This window comes from Suncus etruscus, chromosome 6, assembly GCF_024139225.1.
Source record: "Suncus etruscus isolate mSunEtr1 chromosome 6, mSunEtr1.pri.cur, whole genome shotgun sequence".
NCBI classification, from domain to species: Eukaryota; Metazoa; Chordata; class Mammalia; order Eulipotyphla; family Soricidae; genus Suncus; species Suncus etruscus.
Genome location: NC_064853.1, coordinates 7,348,931 through 7,376,857, shown reverse-complemented (window position 1 = coordinate 7,376,857; position 27,927 = coordinate 7,348,931). Strand labels below are relative to the sequence as shown.

At 44.6% G+C, this 27,927-nt stretch overlaps 1 protein-coding gene across 1 annotated transcript in view; it reads right to left on the bottom strand.

Moving 5' to 3' along the window:
* The window catches only part of VPS13D (vacuolar protein sorting 13 homolog D), a 279,559-nt gene that overhangs the window by 71,941 nt on the left and 179,691 nt on the right, over nt 1-27,927 (bottom strand). Inside the window, exons 61-65 of the mRNA XM_049775406.1 lie at nt 21,927-22,076; nt 20,706-20,802; nt 17,308-17,456; nt 7,378-7,512; nt 5,803-5,970 (exon numbers count right to left, since the gene is read on the bottom strand). Coding sequence (XP_049631363.1) covers nt 5,803-5,970; nt 7,378-7,512; nt 17,308-17,456; nt 20,706-20,802; nt 21,927-22,076 — 699 coding nt within the window. The remainder of the gene's footprint in view (nt 1-5,802; nt 5,971-7,377; nt 7,513-17,307; nt 17,457-20,705; nt 20,803-21,926; nt 22,077-27,927) is intronic.

Below are 27,927 nucleotides of genomic sequence, written 5' to 3'. Positions count from 1 at the left end.
AGGAGACACACACGCAAAAGACTCCAGTGTCATTGCTTCACCACAGTCTCAGTAGGGTCATTCCTGTTCCTAAGACTAATGGCCACAGAGAGACCTGATGCAGGTCCAAGGCAGACCACTGAACCCTATCCACAAACTCCTTCCTGAGCAAAAGCTGCTGAGGAGGAGGGGTGAAGACTGTTTGGGAATTTTTGACCCTGAGTCCACTCAGGGACTTCCCTTTCCTGACCCAACTCTGAGGCTCTAGTGAGCTGGGACATGATCAAGGTCAGAGGGGTAAGGAGGGGTCATCTGCATCTACAATGGCCTCTAAATAAAAAAGAACTCACACTCGGGGAATTGTGTCAGTTATCAAAACAGAATAAAGAAGAGGGGAAGTGAGAACAAAAAAAAAAAAAAAAGAGAACAGAAGAAAAGTGCTTCTTTCAAAAATTAGAGTCCTTTCTCTGCACACAATGTGAAGGTACCTTCTTTCAGCTGCAAATGAAATCCCATGGGTGACTTGCTGTGGATTAAAGTCTTTTTGAAAATAGAAAACTCAGCATTCTCTAGACAGCTCACAGTCTGAAGTGAACTTCATTTAGCTTAGAGGATGGTGCCAACTTAAATACATGAACAGCCCCACACTTCTAAGGAGGCGTTCACCTATAACTTTCTTACAGGTACATGGAAAAGCTATTATGAGGATAATCAGATCAACTATAAAACAGAGCAGACACACATAATGGCAAAAACAGACACATGCTGTAAGTTGCCTTTTCCCTTCAGAGTCCAGGCAGGCAGGCCCTTGGTTCATGCTTTTGTGCAAAGATCAAACTTGTGCTGGGAGAAGGAGGGCTTTCGGGTTCCTTTAACCCTAACGTAATCATACGCACCCTCCTCAAAACTAATACAAACCATTGCTGTTTCTTACAAGGCAGCTGACCCACACCCGGGCCCTGTGAGAGAAGAGGCCAAGGGTGTACTGCCTTCAAGGCAAGCCCAAAGACAGAGTCCTCTGGATGCTTGCTCTCTCCCCATCTGGGTTCATTTTGGGACACAAGGAGGGGAAAGGTGCTCTTGGAATGGAGGAAACTGTATCACAGAGCCCTCCAAAACAGAAAATCAGTATCAAAGGGTCCAGCTGGTTTTCCCACTAAACTACTTGTCTCACCACCACCACCACCACCCCCCAAAAATTACAAAGCCCATATTGAGACTAGACAGACCTTTCTCTTTTTTACTTTTTGTTCCTTAGTATACAAAGAGAGAGGCCTGCCTAGAATAAATGCAGAGATTCCTAAAACCTCACACGTGTAAATGCAGTTATGCATTGAGACATCAGTGGGGGAAGGTCAAGCATGGGCCCTGCACTTAGCGGCTGGCCTGGCGCCAGTTCCCTTTTCTCTCTTGGACTCCATTTTTATTTTACACCGGGGGACAGGCCTACTGGGTCTGCCCTGGCCATGCACAGGTCATGACAAGGGTCAGTTGCACATATCCAAGGGCAGCCGAGTCTACAACCACCAAGGACTGGATGAAGATAAAGAAGACAGTGGTGTTTGTGCCCAGCTAGACAGAAGAGTCACTGTGGCCACCACCATTTGCCAAGGGCCTGCTTATGACACGCTGATGTGGCAGCGACTGTACAGGTTAGCAAAATGGTACAGTGCCAACCTTGCCCTGGTTCAATTTTTGGCACAACCTCCAGATTATTATTATGTACATGTGCATATACTTATACATGTGTTTGATAATTATAGTAAGCTACTGATAAGTTAGCAATAATTAAAATTTTAAAATTCTCCACTGTCTTTCATACACACAAAGGAAAAACATGCAGACAGAAAACAAGACTGGAATTCAATAAAGGATTCTACACTGCTGCGTTACACAATAAAGTGGGGTATTTCAACCTTGTTCCTAGGCTTTTCTCAAGAAGTTATGGCTTATCCTACTCAAATGAATATTGGTCTTTAGCCAATTCATAATAAACAAACGTTTATTTCAAACAAATGCCACTGAATAAAATGTATAACTAAAAGCTGACCAAAAATTTCTGGGCAATAATTGATACTTATAAAATTTGGCTAGAATTTTTGGGCTTGGTAGAAATAAATACCACGAAGAAAATGCTAAAAAAGTTAATAGCAGATACATTTCTACTTCACAAGTGCAACAGTTAACAGTAAAATTAACGTGCAGAAAAGAATAAACCATGGATTTCAGTTTCCACAAGCAAGTGGCTATAATGAAAATAATTTCCATTTAAAATTACTTAGATTACTTAGATATTTGCATTCATAAACACAGAGGCAAAAAGTAACAAGACCCAGAGCTGGAGAGATAGTGTAGCATTTTCCTTGATGTGGCTGGCCTGGATTCATCCCCAGCACCCCATATGGTCCCCAGAGCTCAGAAGAAATTATCTCTGAGCACAGAACCAGGAGTAAGCCCTGAGCACTGCTGGATGTGGCCCTGAAACCAAAATCAAAGCAAACCAGCCAACAAAACAAAACCCCCCACGCACCACGATCCAGGCAAGAGATGATCAAAAAAGTGGTGGCAAATCCCTAAATCCCATCACTTGGGATAAACAACATGGACTACTTTTTGAAGATGGAAAGAGGGAAAGAAGGGAGGAAAGGAGGTAAAAAGAAAGGAAAGGAAGGAAGGGAGGAAGGAAAGAAGGCTAAGCAGACTTACAGGCACTGATAAACTAGAACACTAAGAGAAATGGGAATAAGGAGCACAGATCAAATCTTCGTTATATCTCATTGATACGAATAACATTATATGCAATAAATAACAATTACAAATGAAGTGGGGTTGACAGAAGAGACAGTGGAGCAGGTAGCTTGCCTTACACAGCTTCCACATGGTTCCTGAGCATAAAGCCAGGAAGCCTGGGCACAACCATCCAAGTGTGCCCCCCCAAAAAAAACCCAAAAAAACAAATGGGAGAATGGGGATTCCACTACTCAACTTTCTACTTGCTGTCTTAGTGCTAGGAGCAGAAGGCTTTCAGTGGAAGTTTCTGAATCTGTATTATCTCCTTAACTGTGTGTGATTATTTCCTGGGTCGAAGTTTGCTTTCAGACCCATGTCTCCCCAAACCCCTGGGGCATGAGGCTTCCTCTACAAGCTGGCACCTCTGACTGACAGCTGATCCTCCGTGTCTCTGGGCTCTAAAGACACGACCAACTGAGTCTTTTCATTCCTTGGGCATCATCATCACCTATTCTCCTCAGGCTACCAAGAAATCCACCCTCAGGATAACAGAAGAAAAAGATTATTTGAAGGTAGAAAAAGCTGCTGTACAACTCAGTTACCCTCACAATCATCTCTCAGAACCCCCAATGCAGAACCCTATATCTCTAAGAGAGTTTATGATCATCTGGAACATAAATTTCTGAGTCAATAAAAATCTTAGGTCCTTGCTCAAGGAAAATGCACACAGACATTTACCACTCAAAAGCAGCCTCTACAGCTTCTCCCTCCTCCCAAGGCATTTATTTGGTCTCTGCAGTCCAGTGGGGTGGCTGGCTGGGGTGACGCTCACTGGCCTCCCTGACCCCTTCCTTAACCACTGGAAAGGGGGCCCCCTCTTTAAAGAAACACTTCCTCTGGGCCAAAAGTTGATTATTGTGGTCATTTGCACTTCCTTCAACTCCTCTTTAAACAGAACAGCAAACAAAACATTCCCGCAAGGCAACATGAAAGGTTTAGCTTCAACCCACAAAACAACAAGAAAATGGACCCTCGGACAATGAGTCACAGAGACCCTGAACAGGTCTGCAGCTGACAGACCTGGGTCTGGAGTCACCATGGCCAAGAGGAACAAGCTCTCTCATCTTAGAACTCTAAGGAGCCATTTTTATAATACATTCAGGATTGTTCAAGACAAAAATCAGTGACACACCAATTCTTCTAAGGGGCATCCAGTGATGTCCAACTGCCCTGGGCAGTTCAGGGTCTGCAGTGGTGAGACAGAGCTTGGGGTTTTCTGTAGGGAAGGCTGGATTCTGATCCCTGGGTTATCTCCCTGGTTCAAACTTTTTCTTCTTGCAGCTGTAAAAGGGAGTTAGTGGTAGGAATTTAGACCCTACCCAGGGTCAGTTGTGTATAAAGTGTTTTGTTTTGGGGGCCACACATCACAGTGCTAAGGGATCACTCCTGGTGAATCTCAGGGATCTATGTGATGCGACAACTGAACTGGGTCTGGCCACGTGCAGACAAACACTTTCAACACTGTGCGATCTCCCCATGTGCTGCAGCCTCCATGTGTTATAAACGTGCTGTAAATCCCCAGCACGTTTACTTGTAAAGCTGAGCCTAAGGGCACAAAACAAGGCAACTTTCCTATCGTAGCTAGAACTGAATTAAAGAAACTCAAGGAACTATGTAAGTATCTGTTTATGTGGGAGTTGATAGGTAGAAGAAGAGAGGAAGCCACACCACCTTGGAATGTCTATTGCTGCCATGAGGGGAAGGATGAAATTATTCAGAGCAGAAATAGGAGTACTCGGGAGGTTGGAGCAAGGAAGACATTTGCCATGTACGTAAATGACCGGGGTTCAATTCCCAGCATCCCATATGGTCCCCCACACATCACCACTAGTAATTCCTGAGTGCAAAGCCAAGAGTAATCCATGAACACTGCTGGGTGTGGACCAAAAACAAAACAAAACAAAAAAGAAATGAGAGTACTTGGATTCTGACTTGAAATCTGCTACTAAATTCTGGTTTAGCAAGTCTCTTTAGCCCACTTTGACTCACCAGTCAAGCCAGTTTCCAAAACAAAGTGCCCCGAGAAACTGGGCCCCTGAAAGTACTCATTTCTAGAATTATCATTTGGAAATGATGATCAAATCCCAGCACTCACAGCCTAGGACCCAGGGTGCAATACTGAAATGTTCTGTAACTCCACTGTTTTGCATTTGAGGGGCCCATAGCACAAGTGCACCACACGTCCACCTGCTCTGTAGGAAAGAGCAGAGCACATAGGAGCCTGATCAGACCAACTCCTTTTGTGGTGGGAAGGTCACTGGAGGAGAAATACTCGCTAAGCTGACAAGAGATTGATGGGGCAGTGCGGTGACCTTTCAAGAATTGCCAGAGAGCAAACAACCTTCCCTACCTTCACCTTTTACTGCTTCACACACAACACCAACTCCTGCCAAAAAACGGACAGTGACTAACCAGGATCCACCCAGCAAGAGGCCAGCAAAGAGAAAAGCCAACCAGACAACAGGAGCCAGGAGGTGATGGGGATATTTTCCTACCATGAAGCACCTTTTTCCTACTTATTTGATCCTCAAAGCGGTGGGCAACAGTAAGCAGCTGGTTTTAAGGAAATTAATGTTATATTCTTTCTATGGGGAGCAGAGTGAGGGTGGGGAAGGGTACTTGGAGATGGTGGAGGGAGGGGACACTCACTGGTAGTGAAAATGGTGGTGTAATAACTCTGTGTACCTGAATCAACACCATCATGATAAACTTTGTAAATCACAGCAGCTTAATAAAAAATTAAAAACCAGCCAACTTTAGATCAAGGGGCAGCATGATGAAGGCTTCTGTTTAAAAAGGCAAGTTCATTTTCGTATGGTGAAAGATGTGGTGAACTTCAGGGACACGAGGCGACCACAGCGCCCCAGGGAAGGGATGAGCAAACCCAGATAAAGGCAGTGGCCACAGAGAGAAGTAGTAAGGTTTTCTGAGGTAAGTGGAAGGCAGGGTTCCAGGGCGATGCCTGGCATCACAGCGGTAGAGGGACAGAGCCTTCGTGGGGCAGATCCCACTGGGTCCTGCCTCTCCTCTTACCTTGGCAGCAGAGTTGGACACTCCGTGTGTAACGTTTCTGATCAGGCCCCCGACATTGCCATACTTGATCAGTCCAGTCACCCCTTCAGAAACATCGTTCAAAAGCCCCATGGGGTTACCGAGAAAGTCGACTGAGCCCAGGATCCGAGCTGCCTGGCTGAGGAGCTCCTGTCAGAGTGGAAGAAAGGAAGGAACAAAGGAAAACAACACCTGGTTAGAGTTGTAGGGTGTTCCCCAAAACGTGGTTGGAAACTTATCTTGTCCTTAATACCAACAATAACTTTCTTGTATTATTTTCGGGACACACTCAGCAATGCTCAGGGCAACTTCTAGCTCTACACTTAGGGATCACTTCTGGCACAGCTCAGAAGACCATATGAGGTACTAGGGATTGAACCCAGATTGGTCACATGCAAGGCAATGGCCCTACCCATTGTAATATCTCTCCGGCCCTCGACAATTAATTTTACTCTTACCAGTTACCCGAAAAGCTCCTGCTGCTTCATGAGTGTCTCAACCTTCTACCAATACTTCTTCATTTAGGAGAATTAGAGTAGCTCTGAGACTCTTTGCTGGTATTTATTTGTACACCCAGTACACTCTCCTATACCTGGCTACTCTGAGGGTGAAGTTACTTGGCTCCAGGGGAAAGGGAGAAGGGATATGTGCAGGTGGCATTGTTCCTGCTTGCAGTCCTCATGAGTCCATGAGGCCCCACTCTGTGCTCCGGTACCCCGTTGTGGCACTCGGTGGTTCCTCCCACCCACTCTCCTTTCAGATCACTGGAAAGATCGATTCCAACAACCAAGAGGAAAGCAAAGAAGAAACAGGAAGAAAGAGGGAGAGTAAAGCAGAAACAAGAATAGGCCATGTTTTTAACTTGGAAACTCATCAATTTTCTACAAATTGGACCTGTACACTCATTGAAGAATATGCCTTGGTTATAGATCTTGATCTTTGCGGTTCAGATAGTAAATACAAATGAAAAATGTATAACTTGATTGAAAAAAAAAAGGCTTTTTTTTTTTAGGTTCAACTCTAGGGCAGATAGGCGCCAAGAACACCCATGTGGCTGTTGAAGAGTTCACGGTATTTTGTGTTATCATTAACGCATCGATTAAACAGAAGTAAATTGAGCAGAGTGACTCATCTAGTGGAAGCCCCTGAGACCAGAACAGAGGGACCCGGCTAACAGCTCATAAATCACATGCACCGTTTCAGGATTTTCATGTGTCTGGGTTCGTGGGGCATGACCTGACCCAGAACAACAAGCAGAGCTGAAAGATTCAGCTGGGTTCCCAACAGGAAGGCCTGCAAAATGGAAATCACAAATGAGGACCGGAGTGATAGCACAGCAGTAGGGCATTTGCCTTGCACGTGGCTGACTGGGACAGATCAGGGTTCAATGTCGGCATCCCATATGGTCCCCTGAGCCCAGAGCCAGGAGTAACTCTGAACACCACCAGGTATGGCCCCAAAACCAAAAAACAAAACCAAAAACCCCAGAAATTGCAAATGAGTGAAACCAACATTGTGCCTCTGCGCCAGCCCCTAAGTTCTCCCCAAGAAGCTCACCTCCTGGAAGTGTTTTAGGATGTCGTTGATGATGAACTCCTTGGTCTCATAGGGATGCACTCGAGTGAAGGGGTCCAGATTGATCACCGCGTCTTCAAACCGAATCAGTGGAAAGCCTAAGGTACTTTTGAGGGCCTGGTTAGGGAAAGAAAGAAATAACATTTGAGCAGTCCAAAACAATGGCTTAGGGTACCCCAGTCTGAAATTCCAGAATGAGAAATGATGGCACCTTTTCACTTGCAGGTACGGATTTTCACATCTGTAAATAAGGGTTTTCCCTGCCTTTATACAGGCATTATGCTGCACACACATACATGGATGCACAAATGTCACCCAGGGAAATAAAAGCCACAAGTTTCATGGTATAATTCCTTTTGGCCTATTTTGTGTTTGTGTTGTTTTGTTTTCTGGCCAAAGTATACCACACAAGGAGAAAAGTGGACAAATTAAATATATATTTAACAATTGTTCCAACAGTGAACACAATATGTCATTAACATGCAGACCAGACAGAAAATTATTATTTCCTTCTCAAAATGTAATAGGTGCCTGTTCACTAACTCTACTCCACCATCCTAACTTTTATTACAAGATTAATTTCTCTTTTATGAGGTTTACAGAAATGAGATCATTCTTATGATTCTATTATATGTGGATACTGAGGGTCAACACTGTGTAATATTGTTAATTATTTTTCTCTGGATTTATTTTCATGGCTATTCAGTAACCCAACAGTGACTAAAACACAATGTATTTAAACAGTGTGGCCCATATATGCTTGCTGGGCTTCAAATACTTTTGATCTTAAGAATTAAGCTACCTTGAATATTCTTCAGGCTATGTTTGGGGCACCTATGCACACATATTCTGTATATTTATCTGGATGAAAACCGCTGAGCTGTAAACAATGTACAGTTATGTACTACTTAACATTCTGTTCAACAAACCGTGTAAGATAATGGCCCCAACCGGTCACACCATAAAGCCTAGGTGTGCAGGAGGTCACAGCATTGACCTCTGTGTAATTGTAGTCTACAATATTCACACGATGATGAAAGTGCCTAATGTTGCATTTCTCAGGCCATACACCCATTGTGAAGCAGTGCATGACCATACATGTTCAAATAGAGTATACATTGCCAATTTTCCGAAGCAGTTGAACTGGTTTATGTCTACTTAGCATTCTATGAAATTTCCTGATTATGCTTGATCCTCATTGACACTTGATATGATTAAAAAATATATAGTGATGGATGTCTACATGTGTCTTACTGGGGTCTTAATTTTCATTTTTCTGATAAAGAATGAGATAAAAACACCATTTAATAAACACACTGACCTTTTAGGTATATATTTTTTATTGTTTTTAGTTTTTGTTTTTGTTTTTGGGTCACACCCAGCAGCACTCAGGGGTTATTCCTGGCTCTACACTCAGAAATCTCTCCTGGCAGGCTCGGAGAACTCTATGGGATGCCGGGATTCGAACCACTGACCTTCTGCATGCAAGGCAAATGCCTTACCTCCATGCTATCTCTCCGGCCCCTTGATTAATGTTTTTACTCTCTTTTGTATGTAGTGGGTTATGTACTTTTTCTCTTACTTCTTTATAGGAGTCTTTCTTACATAGTCTGTATCTAAGCCCTGTATTGAACAGATGTATTACAAGCCTATTCTCTCATTCTGCAACTTGTCTTATTACACTTTGAATGATATTTTGTGATGATCGAATGTTCTTAGTTTTAATAAAATCCGACACATCCATCTTTCTGTTGATGGTTAGAGCTTTCAGTGTCCTAAGAAATGCTAACCAACATCAATGCCGCAAAGATATGCCATATGCAAACATATGCAGGTTTAACGTTCTTCACATTTAACGTCTATCCGGACTTGATCTGATGGTATCAGTGAGAGGTAGAAGTCAAGATTCCTTTGTTTCCAAAAGGCTTTCCAAGAGACTAAATAGTGTTGATTGGAAAGATCATTCTTTTGCCTCCTGTGAGAGGAATAGATGCTTTCTTGCTAGATTCGGAATTCACTTTTCTGCTTCACTTAGTCCTGCCTCTGCCATTATCATTGTCTTAATTTTCTGTAGTTTTAGAATAATTGTTAAATAATAGTGCCAGTTTCTAGTACTCTTTTTCATTATTATGTTGGCTACTTTTTTGGGTACTATTTGAAGAACTGGTCTATTTGCCGCAAAAGATAGCTGGAATTTTCACCAAGATTGCATAGGCTCTCTGAGAGCAAATTCTGAAGAGAAACACAACTTTACAACATTCTACCTTACAATGCATTAACACAGTATGTTCCTCTGCCTATGTCCCTTTGTCTATGTGAAACTTTCATTTCTCTCAATAATGTTTACAGGGTTGGAGACATAGCACAGTGGGTAAGATGTTTGCTTTGCATGGAGCTAAACTGGATTCAATTCCCTTATGATCTTCAGAGCATGCCAGGCATGATCCCTGAGCACAGAGTCAGGAGTGTGCCTTGAGCACTGCTATGTTTGACCCCAAAACAGAAACCAAATCAAGACAATACCCCCCCCCAATAATGTTTAAATATTTTCGTCGAAAAAAACATTTCTATTCACTGTCCGATTCAGCCTGTGGTAGCTTAAATATGAACACAACATTTTTACTTTGGGAGGGGGTGAGTGTATGGTTTGGGTCATACTTGGTGGTGCTCAAGAAATCATGTAAGGTACCTGGAATCAAACCCCGGTCAGTCGTGTGCAAGGCAAGTGCCTTACCAACTGTACTATTTCTCAGGCCCTACAGGTACTTGATTAAAACTTAAGGTATTTTCCTTCTGTTTTTTTTTTGTTTTGTTTTTTTGGTTTTGGTTTTTGGGTCACACCCATCAGCGCTCAGGGGTTACTCCTGGCTGGCTCTATGCTCAGAAATCGCTCCTGGCAGGCTCGGGGAACCATATGGGATGCCCGGATTTGAACCAACGTCCTTCTGCATGCAAGGCAAAAGCCCTACCTCCATGCTATCTCTCCGGTCCCTTCTTTCTGTTTTTAACATTAATCAATGCTACATTTTGCCAGATGGTTTCTGTAGAACTCCAGTGTATATATCCTCTTTCATTTTGTTCCTGGGGTAAGTCACACTCTTTATTTGCAACTATTAGACATATTCCTGGTATAAATCCAACTGGATTATATTTTCCTTCTGTACACTGTTGTATATGACTTGCTATCATCTTGGGCAGACTTATAAATTCTATGATCATGAAAAAGAATATTGGTCTGAATTTTTCTGTATCATTTATCTTTTCCAAAAGATCGATTGGCTTTCAAACTTTGAAAACATTTATAATTATTTTATACCCAGCACCTAACCATGCAACATCCAGTTTAGCTGAGGATCTGTTTCTAGCTTCTGTTTTTTCTACTGGTCCTATCTCAAGGTAGATTTGATAATATAGAATTATAGGCAACATTTTATATAAAAACATAAGGAGACTTTTTAAGCTACTGGGAGGTGGTTTAATGAAGCAATATCCTTTGTCTAATCAGCTCAGGCTTTCTCAAGGTTGAATTTCCAAGCTTTGAACTATTTCAGTCCTTTTTTTCTAAAAGTCATCATATAGTTACAAAGTTATTCATGATTACATTTCAGGAATACAGTGTTTCCACACCAATTCCTTCAACAGTGTCCATTTTCCTCCTCTAATGCTGTCTGCACACCCCTACTCGCCCCCTTATCTATTGGACCCAATACAAAAGTCCAAGCTGAAAAACACTTCCATTCTTCCATATTTCATCTCTCCAATATGATACAGATGACACAGGTCTAGTTAGCTCTTGGGTCTCTTGGCCATTATTTCCTGCTTGACTATTCCCAAACTAGTTTACTTGGAAACTGGCAACTCTCTCAGACTGTCCCGGGTGGCCTATTCCTTCTGTCTATTCTTTCTATATGAGCTTTTGGTCCCTCTATGGTCAGCTCTCTGCATAGCAACAAAGTCACCAGCTACACAAGAGCCAAAAACTTATTAGCTCAGGTTCTCTATTTTCCCCACATACACTTACAGATTAGAAACCTTCTCAGTAGAAGCAGAGGAAAGCTGGACTCCCATTACCTAAGAATTTTACCTCTTCTCAAGAATTTTTGAAGCCTTAAGTCCTGGCTATCTTGTTCGCTTTCTAACACTGTCAGACTGTGGAGTTCTAGCATTTTTGTTTCTCTCATTTTTCATGTAGCTCTTAGATCAATTTTGCTTTTGTTTTGGATCTTTTTTGTTGTTGTTTTGGGTCACACCCAGAGGCGCTCAGGGATTACTCCTGGCAGGCTCAGAAATTGCTCCTGGCAGGCTGGGGGGAACATATGGGATGCCAGGAATCGAACCCGGGTGTGTCCCGGGTCGGCCAAGTGCAAGGCAAACGCCCTACTGCTATGCTATTGCTCTGGCCCTTTAGGTCAATTCTGCAATGACACATAACATGATCAATAGTTCACAGATTTTACAGAACATGCCAAAAACTTTTCTGAATGTGCAAACATGATTATCCATTCTAATGACGTCAATGCATCTCTGATCACTTGTAATCTGTTCTTTTTTTGTTGAGTGTGCATAGTAAATTGAATTTTATATTTTCCCACCCAGCTAGCAGTTAACTCTAAAGAGACTTACTGAAAGCCTCTAATCCTTTCCAGCCTTGTGGAAGCAGAAACAAAGTGAACCAGGATGGGCACTTGAATTGTGTCCATCTCTCAGAGCTCCTGGTTCCCCCAGCCCCCGACCCAATCAAATGTGTGGCTGGGACATCACACCAAGCAAGAGTCGGCCAGATCCTAGATCTGTGTGACTGGTGGCCCCAGTGATACTGTTCCTAAAGCTCAATCTATTGCAATCTGTGATTCGAGGTGTCAATGCTAGAGGCCAGTCAAGGTGCCTCTAGTTTGCTACGACCTCAGAGCCTGAAGAGGGCGTTGGACAGAGCTGAAGGGCTCAGCTTTGAGATTACTTGGTTGGTGAAGAGACCAAGTACATGTTTGTAAAAGCTTCCAGAGAAACCCTAACACCTGGCAGATCACCAAAGCGAACTTGAGCACAGAGCAAAGTGAGAGCTGACACCTGTAGGCCACAAGTCTCACACCCAGGCTCTCCAGCTACAAAACCCACTGTGGCCCAAAGGAAGCCATGTCTGCAAACTTCCTATCTCATCCTGATTAGGAACACTGAAAAAAAAAATCATGTGCCACTACACAGTCTTTCTGGTTTCCTCACATAGAAAATTTATCATTGATACATTCTAAAATTGAAATTCATGTCAAATGCATAAATTTGAAGTCATTTACAAAAGAAATCAGACAAGATAAGGGAGAGGCATGGATTCAATTATTAGATAACAGGAACCCCCTGAAAAGATGATAATTTAGAATCCCAGCGGCCCTACATGCAAAAATACAGGCAAAATCTAAATGGCTTTACTATTATTTATTCCTTTTATTCTCAAAGCTGTTAGCCGATGTGCATTACTGTGCTCTTGTGAGCAAAAGCAGCTTCAAAAACAAGAGAAGAAAAAGACCCGACAGAAAAGCCACGTGAGCAGAGGCTTCCCGAGCAGCCATCAAGCCTGAAGGAAGGAGAGTGAAGGGAAACAGGGTCAGCAGAGGCAGGAGAGGCGTCAGGAATGGGCGAGGTCCATCAGACAAGGCCCTGGAGTATTGGGCGTGAGAAGAAAGGCCCTGAATTTGGGCTGGGGAGGTTCATCACAGCAATCTCTGCTGAAGAGTAACTGGTCACCTCCTTCTATGTGATTTCAAAAAAAAAAAAACATGCTCGACTCTCACTTTTATGATAGCAGATTCAACCAGAAAGGGGAAGGGGCTGGATCTCAGGGCTGCAGAAGCTCATGCCCACACAGAGAGTACCTGATGGGCAGAAAGCTCCCCACCAGGGTTAAAGGGCTGTGCCGTGTCATCTCCCCGAAGAAAATGAGTGGCTCTTCACACGACATGCCTAATCAACCTGTCCTTGTGGTGAGAAGAGAGGAAGGCACTGGGGTTTCCCAGACCAACCACCTAATGAGGCCTGATGATTCAGCGGCCCTGCCACTGCTCTGTGGAGCCTCAGGCCTCTGTGGCCCATGATAGGCCCCTGACCACCTGCCACACACTCTGTCTGTCCTTCAGGCATGACACAGAGCGACTCTCTTCTAGAGAAAAAGCCATCAAAACAAAGGTTCCTTCTGAACTAAGAAGACAAACCATGGCAGGTAGAAAGGTTCCAAAACCTCTATGGAGCTGACCACAGCCAGATGAAGGACCCTGTCCCCTTCCTGGACAAAGTGCTCTGCCTGAACTCAGGAGATCAACCCTCTGATTGCTCGATTGCCGGAGTAAGAAGCAGCACAAGCCCTGAAGCTCCCGGATAGCTTTCCTGCTGGAAAAAGCAGGCATGGGCCTTGTTCCCGATGAGCTCTGCCACCTTCAGGCGGATCTGGTGAAAGCCAGAGCGAGGAGGGGCCAGGCCGGGCCAAGCCAGGTTTCTTCTTGAAGTTACCGAAGGTTTCACCAAGTACAGTAGTATACAGCATCGGTGCTTATGTACTCGAGGAGCATGTTTCCTGTTATAAAATGGATTCTAGGGAAAGCAATCTCTGACCATAAGTTCCTAATGAGGAGAGGAAACTTGTGCATTCTGACCTCCAGACAAAAACTGCTGATGTCTTCCAGAAACAAAAAAGTGGAAGGAAAAAAAAATACCTGCCTCATGCCACAAGACGTTAGCCCAAAGAGCTGGTCCCTGGGCCATGTCTGTTCCTTCCTTAGTTTATCCTGCACTAAACAAAGCTGTCTGGAATTCATTCTTGAAGGGTTTATTTATGGCGCGCACACTGTTTATGGGAGGCAGGGTGTTTGCCCATTTCCCTCTTGGGACAGTGTTTCAAACTACAGGGATAGTTCCCTCTCTGGCACTTTCTGAAACACAATTAACAATACTGGATTTTTTTCCCCTTTTAACAAATCTGGTTTTTATTTAGGGAGGAGAGGAAAAAAAGTAAAGGGTCTGAAGTTTCCCAACAAATTATTTCAAGCCTTTGAGAAGACAGTTTTAGGCTTTTTAAATAGTGTCTTTGTTTAAGGCCCCCCCTCCCCCTCACCAACCCTCTGGCTCTCTGACCATTAAAATGTGGGTTTTCTTCCAAACTAGATTGCTCAATTAAAGCCTTTCTTTTGTAATAGCCCCATGTTCCAAGGGGAAGGACTTCTGCGGGCCACCTTGTGAAACCGTTTAAAGGCTCCCGGGCTCCTCAGACAAAACTTTAAAGGAAACGGAGAGAGCATTATCAGCTGGCTTTTTCAGCGTTACTCTGCTACTCTCAAACAGGCACACTTGGGGGAATGTTGGACAGAATGGGAGGGGGTGCTCTCATCTCAGCAGTGGTGAAATGGAACAATTATTCCCGCCCCCCTTCCTTCTCCCAGCACAGAGCCAGGAATCCAATTGAGATAGCAGATGTGAAATGCTCCGAGTCCTTCCCCACAGTCTACCTGGTAAGAACGTACCCTCAGAGTAAACCCGAAGAGACCCTCCCTGGAGACTTCTGACAGCCTCACTTCGGGACTGGAGTTGGGAGGATCAAGGTAATTATTCCTTCAGCACCAAAGACATGGTTACCTTTTAGTCAGACTCTAAGGATTCCTGCTCAGGGACACAAAGCCATTCCCTTAGCACAGACTTTCTCCGGTTGTTATATATTCACTGCTCCTCCTTAGAGCTACTAATAAAGGCACCTCGCTCTGTTGGGAAACTTTCTGAAACAAGTGACGGTATTTTATGAGTCCCAGGCTTTGCTAAGACCATGCAAGACAGAGCCCAACGGTAACTTTTACAAGCTGAGAGATGAACTCTGCTGTCCCGGTTCGGTTCCCAGCATTCTGCTCAGACACTAGCCTAACCCCTTTAATACTAATTCACGGCCCCCACTTTCCAACCCAGCCACCATCTGAAAAGCGCTCTAAACACTTTCCTGACAAAGAACGGTCCACGGAAAGTTCAACCAATTTCCTGTGTGCACATGTGACACCATCTAATCACCACCTCAGGTAGAGACACATGGGGGTGCCTTTGCCAGTCAGCGGTGGGTCCTTGTGCCGGGAGCGGCTTGAAAGGAATCATGTCTGTGTTGCTTAGTAAGTCGATTTAAAAAACAAGAAGTCTTTAACTCGCAGGAAATGCTTAACATTGGTTTGCTGGGTGAGAGCCAAGAGTTCTGGGGGGAAAACATACACTTTATCAAACAAACACATTCCAAAGGGTCACAAAAGTCAAGTGGATACTTGTGGATATTAGCAAGATAGTGGTTTTCCCATGCCCCCCCCCCTTCCCATGCTAATATATGTATTTTTCGGTCCCTTGGGAAAGATAAAATTAAAGCATATCAAGGAAACAGGGTTGTCTGTGGAGAGGGTCCCAGGGCATGTTCCCAGGAAGGCTGCAGGGGTAGTTACTGCTCACCAGGCTCTGGCCAGTCTCCACTGCACAACTCGCCTCCAGTTTGTGGGCCAGGCCAAGCAGCCAACCTGGCCCATCCCTAGCAGCCATCCTGGCCCATCCCTGTCCACATTACTGCCTCATCATCTGTTACTCTCAGCCAAGGTGGCAAACCGAGGGCCACAAGAGACCCACACAAGTTGTTCAATAATACAAACTGGCCACCACTGTTTGAAACCGGAAGACCCAATCAAAAATAAAAAATTAATTTTCAGGGTCTGGAACAATAGCACAATGGGGACGGCATTGGCCTTGCATGCAGCATCCCATATGGTCCCCTGAGCCTGCCAGGAGTGATTTCTGAGTGCAGAGCCAAGAGTAATTCCTAAGCGACGCTGGGTGTGGCCCAAAAAAACAAAAAGAGGAAAAAAAAAAATCTGATTTTCAGCCTCTCCCAGGAGTAATTCCTGAGTGCAGAGCCAGGAGTTACCCATAAACATCGCTGGGTGTGTCCCTAAAAACAACTAAATTCATAAAAATTATAAGATTTGGCAGCAAGGGGCTGTGGTGACCACTGGCTGAGTGGTGGCTGCCCACTCCAGTCAAGGCTCGAGACCCCAGATTTACGACCCAAGGTTTTGACCAGCTGCATCATGTCTCCAGCCCGTCTGCAGAGACACCACCTATTAGCATCTTAATGGAAGAAGCGTGAGGCAGTGAGAAGTCAGACGTGTGCTGAGCAGGACACAGGGCCCTATAACTGCCTTCCAGTGTTATAAGCAGGAACAGAAGCAAAGTGGCAGGAGACAGGCAGGAAAGATTTGCCAACTACCACCTGGGCCTGCTCAAGGGCCAGAGCACAGAACCCCTCTGCTCAACAGGCCTAGAAGTCTCTGTTGCCTTGTGTGTAGGAAGCAGCTGAAGAGACCCTGGAGTTGGATTAGCTGGTGTGTGAACCCCAGTCTTGCCCGACCTAAAGTACGTTTTATCACAGAAGATGCAGATGGGGTGAGGGCTGCAGGTGTGGCTGCTCAGCAGGACTGGCTCTATTTTTTTCTGGGAGAGAGGACAGGCAGAGCCATATGTCAGCAGGCATTGGTGCGCCCTCTGCTACCATTCATCAAGAGCTGGATTCTGAGAGGTGGAGAGTGAACCAGATGGGCCGGTGGCCTCCTTCCTGGTTTGCTCGCTGGAAGAAAGTGCCTTGGGGTGAGCTTCCCTCTTCCATCTGGGAGCAAGGGAGGCTTTTACCTGACTTACTGTGGTAAGCCAAGACGAACTAAGCAGGCACCAGCTGGTTTCCTGGAACTCTGCACTAACTCTTGTCTTGGCTCAGTCTGTTAGCCAAGTCCCACTTAAACATGCAGGTAGGAAGGGGGATGCATGCCAATAAACCTCCTTAAAGCTAAATGACACAAATGACGCTGGGCGTAAAAAGGTGAACCGTCAACACAGTCATGCTTCTGCAGATCAGCTCACCTTAAGGTCCAGAGGCAGCTTGTTGGAGGTGAACACACTCAGCTTGATCTGGGGGATGCTGATCTTGAGATTCTCAAAGTAGTACCGGATTGGTGTACCGCCGGGCTCCACTGTTTTTTCATGGAGGTTTTCATCATATTTTTCCACCTCTGGTAAAAAGGCACAAGGGGGGGGGGTTTGTGATCTCCTTTAGTCTCATAATTCAAATACTTGCATTCACATTTTTCTGTTATTTTATTTTCTAGTGAAGCAAAATAGTTTTTATTGAAGGAAACTTAAGAGAGATGTGAGGGGAGAGATAGAGAGGAGCACAAGTTCTAGAGAGAACATAGGCTTCTCCAGAATAGGAAAAGCTGTATTCATATCTTTTTTTGTTTGTTTTGGGGCCACACCTGGCAGTGCTCTGGGGTTACTCCTGGCTCTTTACTCAGAAATCACTCCTGACAGGCTCGGGGGACCATATGGGATGCTGGGGACTCAAACCCAGGTCGACCACGAGCAAGGCAAACGCTCTCCCCAATGTGCTATGGCTCTGGCCCCTGCATTCACCTTTTTTAAAAAAGTCATAGACAAATGTACCATACCATCTCTACAAATTTCAATTCTCAAGGTTTGGTAACATGTCTGGTCTTCTGAGAAAGTTTTTTTGTTTGTTTGTTTTTGTTTTGGGGCCCACCTGGCAGCACTCAGGGTTACTCCTGGTTCTGCGCTTAGAAATCACTCCTGGCAGGCTCGGGGGACCATGTGGGACCATGTGGGACCATGCCAGGGATTGAACCCGGGTCAGCTGAGTGCAAGGCAAACTCCCTACCGCTGTGCTATGGCTCTAGTTCCTGATAAGTTCTTTACAAAGGTAGATCTGTCTCCTGTTGTTTCTCTAAAAGAGAGCTTGATTCCTGGGATTCCCCGCACTGGGCAGATACCATCTTCGGAAAACATGATCCTGGGGGATACTCCAAGTCACAGAGGTGCTGGCTGCCTCCAATGGACTGTGTTACTGTTATTATTACAAATGATGCCGCTTGTCTATTTATTTTGTAAGATGATGTCCAAGGAAGAAAAACAGATGAACTCAATTATAATGTCTTGCACGACCAAGTAAATAATGAATCTCAAAAACCAGTAACTCTGAATAAATACCTAACCGACAAAAGCGCAGGTGTGCCAGCTTCTGCACTTGAGACTTTAGACAAACTCTGGGGTCTTCTCGGAATGAGGGCAGGCAGTCTCCTCCCACTCCCACCCTGGTACTTCCAGAAGCACCAACAGACACAGCTGCATCCCACAGGTATGCGGCTGCACGACGCCTCCCAGTGGTTTAAGCCTGAACCCCCAAATTAGATTCGAAAGTAGCAGAGAAGCCACTTTAGCTCAACAAACGAAACCAATCACACGAAATGCTCATCTAGGGACAGCTTAGTAAACCTTCAGACAATGACTTTATGATCCCACTGTGAGATCTGATAATTTTCACAAATTTTCTTTTACTGAAGGTTGGGCTTTTCTTTTTTTTTTTTGATAATGCCATTACCATTTAGTTGTAATAAGCAATATAAAATAAATTATTTTGTGTCTGCCAAAGGGGCAAGGCTGGGGGGGAGTATGGGGGAACTGGGGATCATGGGGCTAATTACACTGGTGGTGGAATCAGTGTTGGAACACTGAATGCCAGAAACTGTATTATGAGCAACTTTGTAAACCACAGTATTAGATAAAGTAATAAATTAAAAAAAAAAACAAACTGATTTTGAATGAAGCACAGTTCCTGAGAGAGCAAGCAGCAGGCCAGAAGGAAGGACAACGGGTGACTAAGGATATCAGCCCCAGATGCTGGACAGCTGCTTGGACCATGGAGTCGGGGCAGTAGTTTAACTTGTTTCTTCTCTGTAGCTGACACTGCCTTTACCCAGCCCAGTTGGCTGCTTATTTTCACTGGGCTCCACGGGAATAAACTAAGACACTGAACATATCTACACATCTATAAGATGTGGTTATCAATCAGTTCTAGACAGAAGAGGCAAATATAATTAAATACTAATTAAAAAATAATAAGACTAGGGGCTTAAGTAATAGCACAGCAGCTAGGGCATTTGCTTCACAAGAAACCAACCCAGGTTCAACCCCTGGTTATCTCGGATGTCCCCCAAGCCTGCCAGGAGTAATTCGAGTGCAGAGCCAGGGGTAATCCCTGATTACTGCCGGGTGTGTGTGCTTCCAATCAATCCCCCCAACCAAAATAACAAGACTACAACAGAAACACACTTGTCTATAATCAAGGAACAAAAATTCCTACAGGAAGCGGAGGGGAAAAAAAAAAAACTCAGTGGAAGGCAGGCAAGGATTTTACAAAAGTGTAAACAAATTCTCTCTAGGATGGTTGGGGAATTTTTACTTAGTGCAAACTTACCAGAAAATTTACAAGCACTGTTCTGTCCAATTAAATTAAAAGTGACAATTCCCAGGAAGGCCACAAAAAAGAAGATACCTGGCAGGCAGCTTTCAAGGTCTGGCTGACTATAAACAAACACGGCATTCCAGGCCGAATAGAAAACAAGTCAAAATAGGATCTAACATCTGATTCCTCACCGCCCAACCCCCCAAAAACCCCTTAAAGCTGAAATCCAAAGTCTGGGATGAAACCAGCAGAACTATTTTTCCTGCACTGTCCCCAGGGACTTTCTTCTCCAGCCAACAGATGAGCAACGAAGAAGAAATGTCTAGCTTATCATTTCTTCAGGCTCAACCTTTTATTTAGGCTTCCAAGGACTAAAGCATTTTTGACTGCTTTTTAAGCTATAAATGCAGGCCTTCAAAGACCTTCAAGAGGAATCTAAATTGAAGAAACAAAAGTTCATTATGTCTTGAGCAGTGCTGGAAGGTTCAGTTTGTCGATAGGACCTCCTTACGGCCCCCTTTAATCTAAGCTGTGCATGGTTAGGAGGAGGCCTGTGTGAGCCCAGGAAGCAGAAGGGCAAAGAGGCAAAAAGGTAAGCATTGGGGCTGGCCAATCTTTTACTCAATACAACCAAAGGAACTGTTACCCGGATTTCTGGTTCTTGACCCCAAAACTGTCGAATAAACAAAACTTTGGAAACAAAAGTGGTTTTGCAAATGACTAACATCACTTCTGTTAACCGGGGGCAGATGGATTTTTTAAAAAAATACAAAACAAAGCGCCAGCAAACCGTTTCCCCGGGGCAGACTGCTAGTAGCCAGGACAGCAGAAGAGCCTCTGAGCACAGTCTTCGTTCAGACAGAGCTGAAACATAACCTTGGATCAGGCTTAGACTAGGAAAGGGTCACGCTCCAAGAAGCACCTGTTTTCACAAGCAGACCCCACAAAACACCACTATGGGGTCAGTTTCTGGAAATAAACGGGAGAGAGTCAACAACGTTACCTGATTCTGCTTGATCATAGCCAAAGAAACTTAACAGCTTAAGGAGCAGTTTCTCCTCGATTTGCACTGTGAATCTCTGAGCCGTGACCATCAGGTGCTAGAGACAGAAAAATTCTGAGTTACAGGGTGAGCACCAAAAGGCAGCCTCAATTATACCATTCAGAAGGCCCCAAAGATACGACATGATCTCTTTACCCATTCAATTTTATAGTTCATTGCCAAATCACTGCTGACTCATCTCCTACTACATCGTTACAACTAAACAGAGATTCCAGTAGCTGTTTGTAGGCAACTCTTCTACTGTTTGGTTCCCAAGCCGCCTGTGAGGAAACAGTACTAGTCCTCCCTGTTTGGCTTTTTTCAAAACCTGCCATCTGTGAGGCCACTGAGGACACTATGGAGCACACTGTGGAAGAGGACCTTTAAGTTCCTGAGTATGCAGGGACGGCCTTCAGTGCACGGAGCAGCAGGACCGTGTTTCAGGGTTTGAAGACACACACAGGTTTGGCCTCCGAAGCACTACTCACAAAGGATCAAAGTGCAGGGAGCAACCTCTTGGCCAGCACTCCCTCTTTCCGGTTTGCTGCTCTGACAGCTTCTCCAGGAAGGAGAGTTCATCATTTTTGAATGGTCAAGTTTGGTAAAGGGGGTGGCAGCTTACAGAACGGGATGTCTGGTCCAAGGGCAGGCTCTCCCTTTCCTCTTACAAAGGGTCTCTGGATCACTGTTTAGAACAGATCTGGATCCTGGTTCTACCTGGTTCTACCAGCTTAGAAGATTCTAGGTTTTGCTACTGAGACTACACTCTGAGGATATGATGCCGAACCCTGCGGATTCAGCATTATCTATCCATTTCTATCAGCAAAGTCATGGAAGAGAACTTAAGCATATCACCTATCATCTTCCATTTCATTAAGTCATGTGTCCCATAGCAGGCCTAGTCCTCTCCTCCTCTTTCCATCTCTTGTATTTCCTTTCCTTGCTTTAGGGTTAGACCCAGAGGTGCTTGGGGGCTATTCCCAGCATGGGGAGGTCACTCTTCCAGAAGACCATGCATTGCTGACAACGGAACCAGGTTTCCCTCATGCAAAACATGTGCTCGGTCCATCGATCGATCCACCCTCCTGGCCCAGCAGGCCAAGTCCTATCTGGCCCCAGTATTGCTGCTTGGAGCCTCGGCGGAGGGAGAAACCAGTTGTGTTGACACACACAACAGCCTACCTTGTAGATGTTGGTCAGCGCACTCTTGCTGGGAAACTTGACTGCATTCACCTGCACCGCGGGGCCTGTCTCAATGACCTCATTCTCGTTACTCAGGGGAGTCACATAGAGCATGAAGGGCTGAGTGGTCCCAATGAGCTGATTGTCCACCTGGAACATGAAAGACCAGAACACAAAGACAGGAACACACGTGTCACATGGTGTTTATTTTCTTGGAAGGGGGAGTCTCAGGTCATGAAGGACACTCAGAAAACACCAATGTTGTCTTCCTCTGATAAGTAGCTGGGAATGATTTTTACTAATGATTTTTACCAATAGTAACAGTGGCCCTGATGATACCAGAAGCTACACTCTACTTGGTGAACAAACTAGTCACATCATACGCATTATCTTGAGTAGAGTATCTATGATGACTGGATTTTTTTTTAAACTAAGGGCACTGTGACAGTCCTTCCCATCACCTCCTGACCTACACTGTCCTCAGGTCCCAGATGAAGTCACCAAGGAGAGAGACCCTGGCTTGAGGGTGAACAGCTCGTTAGTGAAACTGTCTAGAATCCAGATCTGTCTGAGCCACTCTGCTTCTTCCTTCCAAGCTCCTTGAAGTGACACTATTGATATGAAAGGCAAAACCTTAGATGGTCTCCCCTCCCTTCTCCAACTGTGCTCCAGGCTCAGTGTGGGGTTCAGGAGGCTCCCTGCCCCTGGGAGCCAACTGCCTGCCTCTCCTGCCTGCCCTACAGAAGGGTCCACAGGAAGAGAGAAGGGGAGACACACACTGTGTACCTTTAAGTGTACCTTCTGCATATTATGAACACCAAGTCACTGACAACAACCCTTAAGGTCGGGTTCCATTTTACAAATGAAACAGAGCCCAGAATAAAATCTCTGTCCACATGCAGAACTACCAAACAGAAAGTCAGGACTCAAACGTGGGTATTTCTGGCATCAGATTCTTGGATCCTTTCCAGGAGAGCCTAGGGATTCCACCCAGCCAGTCCACCCATCCAGGTGCTGACTTTCCCACTGTTGGCCCACCAGGTGAGATGAGAGTGAGTTTTCCTTCCTGGCTTATTGCTTCATTTCTACCCTTACAACAGTGATCTAGGAGAAACGCAAACCAAGCCAGGGTCCCTTCATATCCCTTCCTCTTAGAATATAACCACCCTGATACCCACAGCTCCCGAGCCTGCACAATAAAACTCCGCTGGGTTCCAGCACCCCCTTCTCCTCCAGATTCTCTTTCAGCTCTTCCCGCAAGATCCCCTCCTATGGTTCTCCATTCTGCAATGCTCTGACCTGCTAGCTGGCCCTGTGCTTTACTCCTCCTCAATCTCAGGGTCACTCTCCTGCAGGAAGTGCTTCTGGGCCAGCCTTCCCTAGAAGCACCCTCAGTCCCTCTCTCCCTGCATTCCACTGGTGGACTTCAGAGTCACCCAAGCTATAAGTGTTGGTCCCTGACTGATTGACTTCCCCACGACAGCAGAACTCTCAGGCAGCAAATACTGCACCTCACGTCTTCTCTCCAAAGTCCAATCACCTCGCATATCTGGTGACAAAAAAAATCTCACTTCATTCTGGTCTCTCCTGTTTTGCCCCCAAACATAGAAGCTACACTATTTTCCTATTTTCAGTTTTTAAATTTCTCTCACATAGCATTATAATCACAATAAACTCTCAGACCAGTAACTTATCAAGAAGTCCTATAGTAAAAACAAACAAAAAAAAAAACCCAGCTATAATTACTAAACAACACATGAGAAAGGAAAGAAGCAAAGAAGAAAGAAAGGAAGACACTGGGTTGGAGAGGGAACAGTGGGTAGGGTGCTTGCCTTGCATGCAGTGGAACCCCAGAACCCACCAGTGATCCTTAAGTGCAAAGTCAGGAATAAGCCCTAAACATAATGGGATCTCTCCTCTCACCCCCCCCCCCTCTCTCTCTCTCTCTCTCTCTCTCTCTCTCTCTCTCTCTCTCTCTCTCTCTCACTCTCCTCTCTCCTCTCTCTCTCACTCTCCTCTCTCTCTTCTCTCTCTCTCTCCCACACACACATTCTATCTCACACATTCTCTCCTCTCTCTTTCTCTCTCTCTCTCTCACACACACACAGAATACAAAATATTAGCTTGTCACCTATCCACAAACAAATGGAATGTGATTAACTTAAACCCTTTGAAATTTATGATATAAATAAAAAATTCTGGGAGCCAAGAGCAACAGTACTGAGGGTTGGGCATTTCATGTGGCTAACCTGGGTTTAATCTCCAGCTTCCCATATAGTCCCCTAAGTACCACCAGGAGCCAGACGAAACCCAAAAATGGAAGATGGAAGAAGAGGGAAGGAAGAAGATAAATTATTATTATTACTATTATTATTATTATTCTGCTAAGAGATTTTAACATCTACAATTTGGATGGACCCTCCAGAGAAACAAATGACAGGAGCCCTTAACCATGGGGAAGGCTCCAAAAATGCCAAGAGCAACTCAGGTTGCCCCTCTGGGGAAAGAGATGTTGCCTTGGTGTCTAGTTCCTTTTGGAAATGTGGCCAAGAAGTAGCTCCTGGCCAGTCTAATGATGAAGAGGGTGAAAAGAAGAGGGTGACAGAGAAATTCTGCCAAAGAGAATCGGAATCAACTTTCCAGACCCTCTATGTGAATCAAAGGAGTTAGGGATCAATTCATTGGAGAAAATGAGCTTAAGTTCAGTGCCAATCTTGAGCTATGTGGCCTTTATTTGCACTGTACCCAGGCCCCACTCCTAACCCCACTGTGAACTGAAAATCACCTGCTCAGCAGCAGCCTCTGAGGCCCAGAGCAAGTCTGCAGTGATCCTCAAATTGCCTCAACACCCCACACATGGACAGTGTCTCTAGTCTTTTCTCATCAGACTTTTTTGAGGCTTATTACTGATATAGATTTTCTAGAGTGAACCAGCTTTTGATTTATTGATTTCTCTAATGTAAGAACTGATTCCTATTTCACTGATGTCCAAAATGAACTTTATTATTTCCTTTCTTCTACTTATTTGGGATTATTTACCTTTAGTTTGTAAATGATATCTGAATCTGAGTTGAGACCTTTATTCTCTTTCTCTAATAAAGCATTGAGCAATATGAATTTCCCCTTAAGTACAGCTTTCGTGATTCTCCACAAATTCCATTATGTTTTCATTTTCATCCAGTTCAAAATACTTTCTAATTTGTTTGCATTTCTTCTTTGATCTCTGGTTATTTAAAAGTGGACTATTTGGTTTCCAAATATTTGGGAGATTCTCCCAACTCTGTTATTTCTACTTTAATTCCATTGTTCAAATCCTTTTGAATTTGTTGAGATTTTTTTTTATTTAAATATTTATTGTAGGTTGGGTAGCATGGTTACAATAGCTTCAATGTTTATAATTTTTATTTTGCTGTTGTTTATTTAGGGGGTCATACCTAGCAGTGCACAGGGGCTACTTCTGGCTATGTGCTTGGGGTCACTCCTGGTGGTGCTTAGGAGACAAGACCATGCAAAGTATTGAACTTGGGTCAGCCACATGAAAGGCAAGTGCCTTATCCCCTCTATTATCTCCCTAGGCCTCTAACGTTTCTGGCTTCAAAATACAAAGTTCCCACACCTTCCCACCACCAAAGTGCCTGTGACTCCCTACTAGTGTCTGGATGTTCCTTCTGGCCCACTTCCTTCCCCACTCCTTCTTGCCTTCTTGCCTCCTGACTGCCATGTGACTGTTTGCCATGTGACTTGGTCATGGGTTCCTTGCTGTTTCTGAACATGGTCTGTTTTGGAAATGCTTCAAGGGCACTTGCTAAGACCCCTCTGTCTGCTCTTGCTAGGCAGAGACCTACCATTCAGTCCAGGCAAGTGTGCTGCTCAAATTCATTTGTCTTTGATCATTTTCTATTAAGCTTTCCTACTACTTATTCAGAGTAGTGTTGAAATCTACTATAATTGTGCATTAATCGATTTGTTCTGTTCTCTTTATTTCTGTAGGTTTAGGGGCCATGCCCATCTGTGTTCAGGGATCATTCCTGGTGATGGTCAGGGGATCATATGAGATGCCAGTAAACAGCCCCTACTTAGTCTTTCAGTTCTATCAGGTTCTGCTTCATAGAGTTTTAATCTCTGTGACCAGGTATATAAATATTCAAGATTGCTATGTCCACTTAATTTTGTTTTGTTTTGTTTGGGGGGAGGCACACCTGTTGGTTGGTGCAAGGGATCCTCCTGGCTCTGCACTGAGAAATTGCTACTGGCAGATTCGGAGGACCATATGGGAATTACTCCTGACTCTGTGCTCAGAAATCACTCCTGGCAGGCTCGGGGGACCACATGGGATGCCGGAATTCGAACCATTATCTGTTCTGGATCGGCTGCGAGCAAGGCAAATGCCCTACCTCTGTGCTATCATCTCTCCAGCCCTGCTCCATTCATTTTTGCTTTCTCCGGAAGACAGAAATACTCAAGTATTTTTGAGTATTATCAAAGCACTAAAATGATCAAATAATAATTTTTATTAAATAATTATCAAAAATACTCAAGCATTTTCTATGATTCCACTTGTCACCTTTACTGGCTCCTTAGTGGTCAGTTTGTTAAGTTCCACTGATGGTGGCCTCTAGAGTTAGTCTTCACCCCCCTGCCTCTGCCCTCCAAGCCTCTCATGGAGCCTTTAATCAGCTACATGAAAGAACAGCGTGCTACCTCCATGGGAATAATTATAGGACTAAATCTCCATTTCTCCCCTTACAGGCTTGAGGCCACTGTACCTTTTAATCTAACAGATGTTAGACATTTTTGATAAAAAAAAAAACTGCATTATCTCTTAAGGAGATTTAAGCAGAAGAAAATGATCTCATGTTTTCCTAAGTAGTTATTTAAGGCACTCTTTTCCTTTTCCGTAGATCCAGACTTTGATCTGTTACCACAGTCCACTGCCTGAACAATGTTCTTTACCATTTTATGTAGTGCTAATCTACTCAGTTTATTTGGGTGGGGGATGGGGAAGGGTCTTGGCATGCCTCAAAACATCCTCATTTTTTAAAAATATATTTTAATTCATTAAAATTTTTTTAGAAATTCATTTATTTTTTTTTAATTGTTTTGTTTTGGGCCTCACCTGGCAGCTCAGGGGTTACTCCTGCCTCTGAGCTCAGGAATCACTCTTGGCAGGCTCATGGGACCATATGGGATGCCGGGGATCAAACTCAGGTTAAATAATGCCCTACCCGCTGTGCTTCTGCTCCGGCTCTCACCTGGGATTTTTAAATACTTGCCAGTTGTTTTAGTTGTTTGGTTTTGCAGTGCTGGGGACTGAAGCCCAGAGCCTCAGGGCCTCACACATTACAGGCACTTGCTCTACCACTGAGCCACATGCCAGCCCCAGCACATGTTCTCTTATAAATCTGTCGCTTACTGAATTTTCAACTGCACTGCTCTTAATAAGGAAGCAGTTGTCATCCTCATCATTGTCCTCACATGTAACATGTCATTTTTAATCGGGCTTCGTCTGGAGGTTTTGAGTGCCTTATTCTTTTTGTTTTTGTGAGGGTTTTTTTTTTTTTTTGGAGGGGGGGGGCACACCCAGCAGCACTCAGGGATTACTCCTGGCTCTCTGCTCAGAAATCGCTCCAGGCAGGCTTGGCGGACCATATTGGGATGCCAGGGATAGAACCAGGGTCCATCCTAGGTCGGCAGCTTGCAAGGCAAACATCCTACCGATGTGCTATCACTCTGGCCCCCTTGAGTGCCTTATTCTAACAAGCCTGGTGTTGTTTCCATTGTACCTTCTGTCACAAAGCCACCACTCTTCCTCTAAGCCTATCCCTGGACTTCCCGCTGTATCTGAAAGGCTTGTGCGACATCACCTAATTGTGACCAAGACCTACATGATATCATTTGATCTTTTTTTGGGGGTGGTGGTGGTGGTTTGAGTCACATGCCGCAGTGCTCAGAGGTTACTCCTGGCTTTATGCTCAGAAATCGCTCCTGGCAGGCTCAGGGG